Source organism: Hippocampus bargibanti, linkage group LG19 (genome assembly GCF_051943395.1).
Source record: "Hippocampus bargibanti isolate YZ-2025 linkage group LG19, ASM5194339v1, whole genome shotgun sequence".
NCBI lineage: Eukaryota > Metazoa > Chordata > Actinopteri > Syngnathiformes > Syngnathidae > Hippocampus > Hippocampus bargibanti.
In genome coordinates this window covers 10,985,489-10,999,777 of record NC_142752.1, presented here as the reverse complement: position 1 = coordinate 10,999,777, position 14,289 = coordinate 10,985,489, and the positions used below count along the sequence as shown (strand labels likewise).

The 14,289-nt window shown below is 42.8% G+C and overlaps 1 protein-coding gene across 1 annotated transcript; it reads left to right on the top strand.

Moving 5' to 3' along the window:
* Window positions 1-97: 97 nt before the first annotated feature.
* LOC148884005 (adenylate cyclase type 3-like) lies at window positions 98-13,153 on the top strand. Its single transcript, XM_089022759.1, has 20 exons — window positions 98-751; window positions 835-984; window positions 1,219-1,373; window positions 1,554-1,665; window positions 1,737-1,864; window positions 2,020-2,178; window positions 2,274-2,433; window positions 2,541-2,642; window positions 3,082-3,158; window positions 3,233-3,391; window positions 3,594-3,681; window positions 3,746-3,862; window positions 6,179-6,444; window positions 7,500-7,581; window positions 7,674-7,832; window positions 8,142-8,288; window positions 10,512-10,631; window positions 10,714-10,840; window positions 11,430-11,554; window positions 11,988-13,153. The coding sequence occupies exons 1-20, from the start codon at window positions 98-100 to the stop codon at window positions 12,165-12,167; spliced, it is 3,267 nt and encodes a 1,088-aa protein (XP_088878885.1). The 3' UTR covers window positions 12,168-13,153.
* The last annotated feature ends 1,136 nt before the right edge of the window (window positions 13,154-14,289 follow it).

The window sequence follows — 14,289 nt, the reverse complement described above, 5'->3', positions numbered from 1 at the left end:
TATCAGTCTGCTGCATCGCAACACCATCTATGACTTCTCATCAGGATATCATTGCAGTTTTGTGTCAGCAAACAGGAGAGGTTCAACCGCCATCAAAATGTCCAACAGGGTGTGTGACATAGAGCAACCCGCAGAGTACCCAGTTGTATACTCAGCTCAGACTCCTGGTATTGCAGCCATCACCCGTAATGTGACGCTGCTCCAGCCCAGCCGTGGCTTGCTACAGACTATCCACGCCGCTTTCATCCCTGATTCCCTGGAGAGGCTTTACCAGAGTTACTTGCGCCGGCGGAGGCAGCAGAACATGCTGATGCTGATGACGTTTGCCGCTCTCTTCAACAGCTACGTCATCATCATGTGCGCCGTTGTGTACACCAAGCACAAGCGGGCCATGGTGGTCGTGGCAGTCTTGGGGCTGGCTGCAGATTTAGTCTTCCATGAGCTGTATCGCAGGCAGAAGCTACCCGGGTCGGCGGTATGGCGAGGGGCCGTGCCGTACATCCTGTGGCTAATGGTTACCGTCCACGTGCTTTCCTATACTGGGCTCAATTTTCAGTATGTCTCTCAAGGCAGTGACTCAGTGGGCTGGCAGGCTTTTTTCAGCTTCGGCACCTTCCTGACTTTGCCCCTCAGTCTAGCGGCACTGCTCCTACTCTCCGCCCTCTCTTGCGGAATCCACATTCTGCTCCTGGGGCTGACTGTGGCGCAGAGGTTTGAGGACAACACACAAGGGCCGATGCTGGTCAGGCAGGTAGTGTAGTCCTCATGTCTGTATCTCTCTGGACCCCTTTGGTCCAGTTTTACCTAGCTATACCACTGTTGCTTTAATCACAGCTTGCGGCCAACGTGATGCTGTACCTGTGTGCGGCCATTGTGGGGGTGATGTCATACTACATGTCTGACAGGAAGTACAGGGCAGCATTTTTGGAGGCACATCAGTCCCTGGAGGTTAAACTCACGCTGGAGGAGCAGAGTGCCCAGCAGGTAAGTGATTCATTTCAAACAGGGACAAGACAACACCCTGTTTCTGCCAATTTGTAAGTTTTTAACTACACTTGCTGTTGTTTGGTCGATTAGTGATGTGTTTTTTTCACCTGCCTTGCACTCATCAAGCACCTGGCCCAGAAAATATAGACCTACTGTACATTTAAGCCTGTAAAACTGTGAGCCGTTACTGCCTCACCCATGCACAGGTATTCCCCCTCTCTGACATCGCAGGAGGAGTTACTGTTGTCCATCCTTCCCAAACACATTGCGGATGAGATGCTGCAGGGTTTAAAGAATCAGGCCAACGAGAACCAAGTCCAGCAACAGCAGGAGCGGCAACCACAGCAATTTAACACCATGTACATGTACCGTCATGAGCATGTCAGGTGAGCCTGAATCTGTTGAAGCTATCAACAGATTTTTTAATCTCAATCGTAAAAAGTCCTCGAAAACGCTTTGCACTGCGTTGCTTACATTTCTGTCAAGTTCAAGTAGGGCAAACCTTCCGATGTGCAAAAAAAAAAACCAGCTGTGCAAGCGTACAGCTGATCCTCTGCATGTTACAGCATCCTGTTTGCTGACATTGTGGGCTTCACCCAGCTGTCTTCCAGCTGCAGTGCTCAGGAGCTCGTCAAGCTGCTCAACGAGCTCTTTGCTCGCTTCGACAAACTAGCAGAAGTGAGTTTGCACCGGTGGCGGCGGACCGATGATATCACTGATGTTATGAATTCCCTTTTGTCATCTCACAGCGACACCATCAACTGCGAATCAAAATTCTGGGTGACTGCTACTACTGCATCTGCGGTCTTCCGGACTTCCGAGAGGATCATGCTGCCTGCTCCATCATGATGGGACTATCAATGGTAGAAGCCATCTCGTGAGTGCTCGTCACTTCCAACTTAGTTGATATCCAATGACAAAAGAAATGATTTCCTCACTAAAAATGCAAAAATGGTTCAGTAATGATTGTCTGCAAGAAAATGGAGATATGTTGTAATAACTCATTTCTCCTTTCAATGCTAACTATGTCAGTTATGTCCGAGAGAAAACGAAAACGGATGTGGACATGCGAGTGGGTGTGCATTCGGGTACCGTGTTGGGAGGCGTGCTGGGCCAGAAACGCTGGCAGTTTGACGTTTGGTCCACAGATGTTACCGTCGCCAATAAGATGGAGTCTGGGGGCATTCCTGGGTAGGAGATGCATTTGTCGACTTTCTATCGCAGTTTATTCTTCATGTCTTTGTGTTTGTCAATCATTTTGACTGAGGCAAAATGTGTTTCTGCAGTCGAGTACACATTTCCCAGAGCACCAAAGAATGTCTCCACGGGGAGTTCGAACTGGAGCCAGGAAACGGTGGAGAAAGGTGTGAGTACTTATTGGAGAAAGGCATCAAAACATACTTGGTGTTGGTTCCTCAAAACAAGATGGATAAACTCAGTCACAAAGTGAGTGTGCACAACTCCTGGACCTTCTTATTTGTAGTTACGATTTTTTTTCTGACAGTGACAGCAGTAATTAGTTAGCGGAAGTATTCTGTTTGTCCTCATTCCAGAAATCCAGTGTTGTGTTAACCAGAACATCTCGACAGTTGATAAACACCACATCAAATGGGAACATGCCCTCATCAACCCTGGTCTCAGAGTTTCATCAGGAGGTAAATCAATGGCGCTGCAAATGTGACTTCCTCTACAGCAGCCCTTATACTTTTTGTTCTACTTTCTTCCTTTCATAGCTTTGCTGCTGTAAATTTCTCAATTGTGAGACGAATAAAAGTTTTGTTTTTCTTATTATTCAACACACGTTTACTGACACTTTAAAGATACCTCAATAGGTACACTGATTAGCACCAATATGCGAACTGTAGCACTCAGACTTCCACCAGGGCTCACTAGCTAGCTAACCAGCCAGTTAGCTAGTTATCTTAGCTAGCTAACTTATAAGTTAGCTTGCTTGTGACTTGACACTGTGAAGTCAGGGCGTCATTTGGATGGATGTCTCACTTTCTGTAGTTGTGCCTAAAGATCTGGCAGTTAATGTACATGATAAGTTGAGCTTCTCTTCTTCTGCATGAGTATTTTTTTACCAATCCTCAGAGGTATCGCTTGGTTGGGGAGGAAGTGATCAACATGCGACTCCAGCAGGAGCTCCTGGAGAGAGAAACACAACAAATGTGAGAGGATCGGATGAGATAATCATAACCCACACGTGAATTACTTCATTCCTACATACATACATTTCCTCCAGATTAAAGAACCGGATCCATCCTGTATCGCTGCGCTTTGTGGACGGCAAACTGGAGGGACGCTACTCCTCGGAGAAGGAGAAGTGCAGCGGTGCGGCCTTCTGTTGCTGCACCATCGTGCTGCTCTTCATCACCGCCGTGGAAGTCTTCATTGATCCGCTGTAAGTACGCCGTTTTCATTATCCACTTGCAGTCGGTACCGGATGGAACGCAGTTTCAGCGCCTGTTACGAAATAGTGAAATAATTAGTCAAGGGGCCATCGGCTGTGTCTTACTCATGACAGTTTACGCCAATTAAAGCTCCAAGAGGTTTCCGTGGACACTGTCGGTCACTGCGTTTCATTTACTCTGTTGTGTTTGCAGACTGGTGGCGAACTACGTGACTGTTGCAATAGGAGAAGTGCTGTTGCTCAGCCTCACCGTGTGCTCCCTGGCTGCCACCTTCCCCAGGGTAAAAGCAACACACAAAAATATATTTCTGCATATGATGATAACCATAACAATTTTGCTTGTAGTTTTTTTCAAAGAAACTGGTGTTCTTCTCTTTGTGGATCGACCGTACACGCTGGGCAAGAAACACATGGGCAATGGCGGCCGTATTTGTCCTCACCATGGCTGTAATCGCTGTTATGGTAAGACGTGGCTTTGAACTATCTCTGTAAAATATCCACTGACATACGTATCTACCTCACCATGCATGTTCCACCCATCCAACTACCAACCCATCTATATTTTTACAGAATGTTTTCTTGCTGTCATTTTTGGATACCTACAAACCCTGCTACTTAAAAAGGAGTGAATAGACTTTATATCTCCATCTTCCCTAACCTCCTTTGTTAATATTGCCTGTGTTAACAGATATAAAGGCACACAATAAACACACACCAAGGTTATGTTGTTGGAATAATTCACTGCCCCCAAATATTGTCTGTGCGTTTTGTTTGTCCCCACCAAAGTAAGCAACCTTCCTATACATGCGCCCACCTGTGAACCCACTCACCCTCACACCCGTCTAGCCACCTGTCTTCATTTGAGTGCTTTTGCTGCGTCTGACTTGGTTCTCACCCTATGGGCATCATTAGTCATCTATCTCGGTGCCTCCAACCTCATTTGACAAAGCCCCAACGGAGCCTGTTAAACACGCTGCTGCCTTTCATCCGCCTGACAGTAATCGGTAGGATGCTCAAGTGAACATTGTCAACTATCGCAATTTGAGCACATGTACGATAAAGATGAAGAACAATCATCCCCTCTGCTGGAAGAAAAATGTTGCTTGATAAAACATTTAGTCATAAATGCCTTGCATGCTGGGTCCGAGAGGACAGTAATTTCATCTGGGCTGTATGTCATGCATATTAGCATATTTGACAATAAAGCTGACTTTGACTTTGATAAAAAATAAGCAGTCATGACAATTAATTAATTCACTGCCAGCCATCTGCAAAAATGTGTACACTGCAGTGCCAGGGATTTTGTCATTGACACTCAAATTCCAAGACACACAGAATATTGAGTTTTAGGACTACATAAACATTCCCTTAGACCCCTTAGACTCTTCTTTCACCAGAAAAAAAAGTTAATTGCTAAATTATAGTAATCTGGAGTTATATGCGCTTGAAATGAGGGTGGCTCTCCAAAATACAATCAATACATACATATTGGTTTATATAGCGCTTTAACAAGCTGGAACAAAATGCTAACATGGAAAAAAAGGATATGCTGCCCCTTGTGGAAGGGAAAAACAATGCCAGAGGCCATGGCCAGCACTTTATCAGCACCCAAACAAGAAAAAACTAAACACGAACATATTCGGGAATGGCGCTCTACGTCATAGTAGCAATTCCCGAATAAATCCGTGAATGGCTGTGAACGAGTTAAACTAAACCTAAAGAATGCTGGGTTTCACGAACTGCAGGGGAAATGATACCAACGCAGAGACTGAACTACATAATTCACAGAGGATAAAGAATATATGCCACTGGGTGTTGTTATTGTAATTGTCTACATGAGTGATTCGTGTTTCAAGGGACAACTCCTGAAAAATCTACTTAACGGACAACCGACACAATTTCTTTGTTTGCTAACTGACATCAGAAAAATGTTTTATAGCATCTAAAATACCCAACACGCAGGCTGATATTCTTAGTCAAATGCAAAACACCAATAAAAATGACTTAAAGTGTCCCAAAATTACTTCAAAATGACTCGGAAATGGTGAGTTTCAGAAGGTCCCGCCCCCTTGTTCGTGACGTCGCGACTCCAGGATGTCTTGCCTTGCTCTAGAATCAAAACAGTGGCTTCAGATTCAGAGAAGATGCTTTCTTGTTACTCATCCAGTTATGAATATGATTCAAATAGTTCTGAAGAGGAACAAATAAATGTTTATAATCGATTCAAGAAGTCCTTCCGTAATGTAAATCGAACGTAGCTCCCAGAAAATGCACAAGATGGCGCACAAGCTCCGTTGGAAATGGGTGAATTTGTCTGCTGGGAATTTGTTTCAACTAGTATCTTATAGTAGTCTTGGTGCAACACACAACGATTCACCATTGCGTTATTCATGTGTTTTCCTTCTAATTTCACCATCATCACGATGTTTTCAGACCAAACTAAGTACCCAAAAAGCATTGTGTGTCGCTTTCTCGTCAGGGGCGTTCCTGACGTGACGTCACGTCAGGAATCGTCACCAACTCAAAAACAAGACTTCCTAAATATTCAGTGCGAGTCTTAAAACGTAAAATATAGCTATATGCGGTGGAATCTTTGTAAAATATTTTCAGTAGAAGTCATTTGAAGTTATTTTAGAAATTATGGACACAATTTATCCAGAGGCATCGGTTGTCCTTTAAGTACAGTTTTATTCCCCGCCTCTGTCCTGCTTTCTTTCAATGGGTTCGCTTTTGCGTGAATGACAAAGTTCATACTCCTACTGCTTCCCTTTTTTCCAGCTCAGTTGCGTTCCACCACACTTGCGGCTCATCAACGGCACATCAAGCGTGTCGCTGGACGCCTTGGGCGAATGTGCCGAGAATCCGAAACACTACAGCTTCATGGCTGTGATGTCGCTGATGGCCACGGCCATGCTAGTGCAGGTCAGTCACCTGATCAAACTGAGCCTGATGCTGTTGGTCGTCACGGCGATGGGGGCCGTCAACATCCACAGCTGGCGAGAGATCTATGATCTCTATGACTTTGTGCACTTTGCATCATTCAGGTGAGGAATGAAACATTACATTTCTAATACAGATTGGGGGGAAAAAAAATCATCCTTTTTTTCTGAACAAAATATTTTCTATAAGTGCGGCCCGATAGTTGAGTGGTTAGCACTGCACTTCACAGTGCAGAGGTCGCGGGTTCGCCTCCCGGTCCGGCCTCCCTGTGTGGAGTTTGCATGTTCTCCCCGGACCCACGTGGGTTTTCTCCGGGTCCTCCGGTATCCTCCCACACTCCAAAAACATGCATGGCAGGCAGATTGACCACTCCAAATTGTCCCTAGGTATTTAAGGTCCCTTGGCGAACTTAAACGGTTCCCAGAAAGTGTGTAAGGCGAAAGGTTCGTCTGCCAAGCATTTATTTCCCATAAGAAACCATTAAAAATGAGAATGATCCATTCCCAGGTCCCCATAAAATATAGTTTTCTACTAAATAAGCCTCAAAACTACACAAATTATACCTTATTTTATGTATACTAAAAGTGCTATTGTATTGTAATTAAGGAAATAAACTGTACTGTACAATAAAGTTGTTCTATTTACCTCTGTGATGGCCGTTGATGTCATTGCCTCTGTCACCTGGTAGCTGCTTTTCGTTAATCCAACTCGACAGAAATTTTTCAACCTCTTCTATTGCCTGAGACCGTTGGTTAGACAAGACAGAAACACCCTGAGCCACACGTAGCAATGGTCGACTTAGCATACTGGTACCGGGACCTTCTTCTGCTCGATCGTAATTTTCTTTAATGTCTTCTTAGGCTTAACACTAGCCTGTGGTGGGGTCTTGTTCGGTCCCATAATCGCAAAAGAAATACACTCGATAACAAACCGCGTCCGCACTCAATGAAAGGAGGTGACGAGAACTAGTCCGCCAGCCACCGTGGCGCTGTGTGGTTTGGTTGGTCCACCAAAAAATAGTTTGTATGCCAAGATTATATTCTCGCGAATTTAATGTTCGTAAGGCGAAAAGTTCGTGAACTAAAGCGTTCGTAAGATGAGGTATCACTGTATACAAATTTACAAAGCATATAGAACATTACAAAAATGTTTTTTTCAGAACATCCATGGTGCCATCCAAGTACCTGATGACAATGATGACCATCGTGATGATGATCAGCCTTTACCTCTTTGGCCGCCATGTGAGTAAGTCCCTTTCCGCTTCTCACGGGACAGCCGAGGGCACTCCTCGACACCCCAGTGCCGTTGTTTATTGTCTTGTGTGTGGTTGCAGTTAGAGTGCCAATCCAGGGAGTTGTTCCTATGGAAGGTGGGCGTGCATGACAAGAAGGAGAAGGTGCTGGAGATGAGACTCTGGAATGAAGCGCTAGTCACCAACATGTTGCCTGAACATGTGGCCAAGCACTTTTTGGGTACAAAAAAGAGAGATGAGGTCAGTGTTGTTTGCCCTTATTGATCCCAAGTGTATGTTGAATTGGCATTTTCGTGTTTATTATGTTTATTATGTTTATTAAAGTCATTATAAGTGCCTTGCACGCTGGGTCCGAGAGGACAGTAATTTCATCTCTGTGTTAGGTCATGCATATTAGCATATTTGACAATAAAGCTGACTTTGACTTTGACATTTGAAAAATGTCACGATACCACCAGAATTGCAAGTGCTTAGTTGACTTAGACCTTGAGTCCAATGATTTAGTGTTTGTGAAATGAGTAAAGCTTGGTGACAGACACGTGATTTCAGGAGCTGTACAGTCAATCGTACGAAGAAGTAGGCGTGATGTTCGCGTCCATCCCCAACTTCTCCGATTTCTACACTGAAGAGAGCATCAACAATGGAGGCATCGAGTGCCTCCGGATTCTCAATGAGATCATCTCTGACTTTGACAGTGTGAGTCAGAATATTTGGGTTTTAGGTAACATTTATGGAAGATGTTAAAATTTCATGATACAGCGAGATCATATCATGAAGAAAGGACATTTAAAGGACAACCGACACCATTTTTTTGTTTAAGTGACATCAGAAAAACGTTTTATAGCGTCTAAAATACCCAAAACATGCAGACTGATATTTTTAGTCAAATGCAAAACACCAATAAAAATTACTTAAAGTGTCCCAAAACTGCTACAAAATGACCTCGGAAATGGTGAGTTTCGGAAGGTCCCGCCCCCTTGCTCGTGACGTCACGCCAGGATACTCCAGAATCAAAACAATGGCTTCAGAGAGTTCAGATTCGGAGAAGATGCTTTCTTGTTGCTCATCCAGTTGTGAATATATCAAATAGTAATGAAAAGTAAAGCATAAATGTTTGCAATCGATTAAATAAGTCCTTCCGTATCAATTTGATCCGTCTGGACTCCAATGTAGCGTCCCAGAAAATGCACAAGGTGGCGCACAAACTACGTTGGAAATGGGCTGATTTGTTTGCTGGTAATTTGTGTCAACTTCTGTATGGTGTTACCGCAATTGGTAGTGTTGGTGCAACACACAACAATTCACCGTCATGTTATTTATGTGATTTTCCTTCTAATTTCGCCTTCAACACGATGTTTTCAGACCAAACAAAGTACCAAAATGCATTGTGTGTCACTTTCTCTGTCAGGGATGTTCCTGACGTGACGTCACGTCAGGCGTCGTCATCAACTCGAAAACAAGACTTCCTGAATATTCAGTGTGAGTCTTAAAACGTAAAATATAGCTATACGCCATGGAATCTTTGTAAAATGCGCTAAGTAGAAGTCATTTGAAGTGATTTTACACATTATGGACACAACTTGTCCGGAGGTGTTTGTTGTCCTTTAAATCGAAGGATACACTGGTGATCACCCCATCTCGAACAATTTATTGACAACAAAACAAAACAAAAATTCAATGTTTCAACTCATCATGTGCCTTTGAGCATCAATTACGGCTTGACAATGACGCCTCATGCTGTTCACACGTCAATTTATAGTCTGTTGAGGTATTGAAGCCCAATGATCGCTCATACAGCACGAATAACCCTGGTCCAGGCAAGACGGTGAAGCCTGTGCCTGGCGGTGTAGCCACTTCCGTTTGAGAAAGTCCTGTTTGAAGCATCACAATGGCAATGGACTGTTGATCCATTCTTAAGTACCGTGCTGGTGTCATTATGTCAAAGCATGACAAGGACGACTATTTCATCAAGAGTTCAAATTGAACCAGGACATTAATTGTTCGATTCAAAAATCAAGCACCTTTTGTGACCGTTCAGCTCATTAGAGAACAGCAACTTGTGCCAAAAGTACTGAAACAGGTAATAGTTGGACATATCTATCCAAGGTGAAAGTCGGTCGGTCACGTTAAGTTCACCTGTAAAGTTTAGAAATGCTTTTTCACCTGAAAGACAAAAATCTCTATCTTTTTGGTGACTAGCTTATCTTTTATTGCGTGTGCGTATGTGTGTATACATATGTGTATTTTTAGTCCACTTTTCCTCCCAACACGTCTGTGTAACCTCTCAGTCGTACAGGAGTGTTCCATCGATGAAAAGGTTTCTTCAGCCGTCATCTGTACTTCTTTGAAGGTGTCGGACGTTTCGCTTCTTATCCAAGAGGCTTCGTCAGCGAACTAAAATCTTTTGCTGGTAGTTTCAGCCCTATTTATATCCCTACTGTCCAGACGTGGCGGTGCCAGACCCTGCTATTATTGGTCCCTGCTCTCAGGTTGGGGAAGCAGAGGACTACTCCCTGCGGCCTCACTGATTATTTCTATTGTCCTGACTGATTACTTCGATTGTGCTTCCTGAGTATGGGGTCTACGACTAGCCTGATTGCCCCATTTGCTCTGGTATAAACTCATCAGCATAACTGAGCTTACACTGCCTAAGAAGTCTATTGTACGAATGATCCAAATTGAACCTCACCCCACCATGGCGATTTAGTGAAGTGTTTTGCTGTTTAGTGAAAATAGCTTCTTTTACTCCCCTTTCAAACCATCTATATTCTTTCGCTAAGATTTTAACCTCATTGTCGTCAAATGGTTGCTACCTTTTAGGTGCATATGTACTGCCGATTGAGGCCAACTAATATTAACCCTCGCGATGTTGATAAAGTCTTTCTTTGAGAAACTTTTTCATCGATTTCCTCCCAACAGTTACTTGACAGGGATGACTTCCGCAACATCACCAAGATCAAGACAATAGGAAGCACCTACATGGCAGCATCGGGACTCACACCGAAAAGCAGCTCAAATGGACATGGGGGCTGTCACATGGTTTGGAAAACGGACGTCTTTTACACTTCCACTAAGAGACTGGCGTCCTTGGCAAAAGTTCTGTGTTTGTGTTGTCGTGCAGCCGGAGGAGCAGACGGTTCTTGAGCACTGGGAACACCTTGCCGATCTGGCAGACTTTGCTTTGGCTATGATAGTCACCCTGAACAGTCTCAACAAGCAGTCCTTCAATAACTTCATGCTACGAATTGGTCAGTTCGTGTGTGCGTGTGCGTGTAATCAGTTATTCGAGAATCTCATGGCTCCTTCTGTTGTGTACGTCTTGGCAAAAATTCCCCTTTCCCTCATATGCGTCGCATTTTGTGGACCGTGGTTTGGCGCGCTCTAGCGTTCAAAATAGAATTTACAATTTAAATTTATGTCTAATTCAAATTGAAGGAACAACCTATTGCTGGGATTTAAACCATTAATTCAGGAAATTATTTCGCTAGAAATCCAGAACATCACCATTATTTCTTCTTGACTTGCTGCTCCTGTTATATCATTTATACATCTTTGATCATATGCACCTTATCCATTGGCTCTTAGACCTCGGCATAACTCAACAACATAGAGACATCACAGTACGTGTGGTAAACCACTTTAATATCAGCGCTTCTTTAAAGAGGATAAAGAATGCATGCCTGTTTGTATGTCATATGAATTTTCTCCATATAGTATATTTGTTTTTTTTTGAAACTCCAACTGAATGGGTGATTGTGCCTAAGTCATTGGTATGCAGTTCGAGTTTGACATGAAGTAATTCTGAATGAATTACTTTTTTTGTTTATGTTCCTATAGGACTTAATAAAGGCGCCGTTCTGGCTGGTGTGATAGGAGCTCGTAAACCTCATTATGACATCTGGGGGAACACTGTCAATGTGGCCAGCAGGATGGAGTCCACCGGAGTCATGGGAAACATTCAGGTAAAACCGGTTGGAAAAATATGAGAGACCCCAAGTGATACCTTGGCTTACGAACTTAATTGGTTCCCAGAGTGTGGAAGGCGAAAGGTGTGTATCCCAAAAATTTATTTCCCATAGGAAACCATTAAAATGAGAATAATCCGTTCCCAGGTCCCCATAAAACCTAATTTTCTACCTTCTAATTTTCTAAGCCTTAAAATTACACAAAACATGCCTTATTTCATGTATAATAAATGTGCTATGGTATTATAATTAAATACATAAACTGTACTATATAATAAAGTAGTTTTATTTACCTTTGTGATGGTCGTTGATGGCTTGATGGAATGGAAAAAGTTTGTATGCCAAGGTAAAGTTCGTATGCCAAGGTAAAATTTGATGAAGAGGGAAATCACTTCGCACAGCCAAAATGTGTTTCTGGGCTTCGCCTCAGGTGGTAGAGGACTGCTTCGACATCTTGAAGTTCTACGGCTTCCGCTTTGTGCGAAGGGGACCCATTCTTGTCAAAGGTAAAGGTGAACTTCTCACCTTCTTCATGAAAGGGAAAGAAGAAAACGTAAGGGACGTTCATCCACAAACGACTCTTCCTCACCAAGCGGTGCATGTTTTTTGACCAAACTACACAGTGCAATGCCAATTTCACTACTTTCACTACAGCAAGTTAATTTTTTTATTGTTACTGCTCATATTCTGTGTACAAGTTCTAATTACATATAGACCAACATAAAAAAACAACAACTCACCCATCCCGTACTGTAAAATGGTGGCACTAGATTGATAAGAGTTTCATACTACTATGTAATTGTGTATTTATACTTTTCATTAAACAAGCTCGCACTATTTTGTTGATTTTATCTTCCTTAAAGGGCAACCGACACCATTTTTTTTGTTTCCTATAACTGACATCAGAAAAATGTTTTATAGCAGCTAAAATACCCAAAACATGCAGGCTGATATTTTTAGTCAAATGAAAAACACCAATAAAAATGACTTAAAGTGTCCCAAAACTACTTCAAAATGGCGAGTTTCAGAAGGTCCCGCCCTCTTGTTCGTGACATCACGCCAGGACGTCTTGCCTTGCTCTAGAATCAAAACTATGGCTTCAGATTCGGAGAAGATGCCTTATTGTTTTTCATCCAGTTATGAATATGATTCAAATAGTTCTGAAGAGGAAAGCATAAATGTTTGCAATTGATTAAAGAACTCCAATGTAGCATATCGGAAAATGCACAAGATGGCGCCCAAGCTCTGTTGGAAATGGGCTGATTTGTCTGCTGGGAATTTGTGTCAACTCGCGTCAAATAGTAGTCTTGATGCAACACGCAACAATTCACCATCGCGTTATTTATGTTTTCCTTCTAATTTCGCGATGTTTTCAGACCAAAATAAGTACCCAAAAAGCATTGTGTGTCGCTTTCTCGTCAGGGGCGTTCCTGACGTGACGTCACGTCAGGAATCGTCACCAACACGAAAACAAGACTTCCTGAATATTCAATGTGAGTCTTAAAACGTAAAATATAGCTATATGCGGTGGAATCTTTGTAAAAAACGGTCAGTAGAAGTCATTTGAAGTGATTTTAAAAGTTATGGACACAACTTGTCTGGAGGCGTCGGTTGTCCTTTAACTAAACCACAACAGATGATCTGATTGTTATTGATGATCAAATTAGTTTGGAAGTCAACTGACAAATATCCCAGGGTGATGCTCACAAATGTATTTAAAGAACAGCTGCATGTTTTAAGCTTTAATACAGCTTCCTAGACAATTAAAACATACCGATTTTTTAATATGACAAACTTGCATCATTATTTCCTTTCATAACCCACAAGCACACATACTTCTAAATTGTCCAGAAGGCTTCCTAAAAGGGGGATGGTACAAATAATTGCTGTAATAGTCGAATTAGCTACATTGGTGAATTGAACCCTTGTTATTGTATTTGGGAGGGGAAAATAAAGAGAAAATACCGGAATTATTTCTAGACAGGTCCTATGTGAAGGACCAAACAAAGCACGGCTCAGAGGCTCATTATGACGATTGACAAATTTGGAACATGTTCTTCCTTGCCTGGATGCGGGTCACTAAGTGTGCATGTCTCCGTGAGTGATCCGGTGAGAAGCTCAGTTATCCAGGGGTGGTTCAGAGTGAAGTCACTACTTCTCCACATTGAGAGGAGTTAGAGGAGATAGTTTGGTCATCTGATTAGGATGCTTCCTGGATGCCTCCCTGGTGAGGTGTTTGGAGTATGTCCCACTGACATGAAGCCCCGAGGACGACCCATGACAGGCTGATGAGACTATATGTCCCAGATGACCTTGGAACAGCTTGTGATCCCTCTGGAACAGAAGATGTCGCTGGGAAGAGGGAAGTGTGGACTTCCCTGCTAAAGATGCTGCCTCCGCGACCCAATCCCAAATAAGTGCTATGGAAATATGCAGTTTTTTAACCATCGTTACAAATATTTACTATTTTATCATACAAGCGGTTATTATTTAGTTTATGAAAACCAGGGGGGTTGTTTCTTTATCAACATGTTAATTACAGTAAAGTCTCGTTATATCGATATTCAAGGGAGTCCGAAAAAATATCGATATAACCGGGACTATCGATATATCCGACCCTGTTTGTATGTAATTTTCTCCGTGTGTGCATAGAAATAGTATCGATATATCCGATATCGATATAACGAGACTTTACTGTAATTCATTTATTATTTATGTATTAATTCATGTGG

Excerpts from the sequence above, each read along its gene's own strand:
- LOC148884005 (XM_089022759.1), top strand. The coding sequence starts at position 98 with ATGTCCAACAGGGTGTGTGACATAGAGCAACCCGCAGAGTACCCAGTT. Across the intron at positions 2,179-2,273 it reads GAGTCTGGGGGCATTCCTGG|TCGAGTACACATTTCCCAGA; the intron begins GTAGGAGATGCA and ends GTGTTTCTGCAG. Across the intron at positions 6,445-7,499 it reads GTGCACTTTGCATCATTCAG|AACATCCATGGTGCCATCCA; the intron begins GTGAGGAATGAA and ends TGTTTTTTTCAG.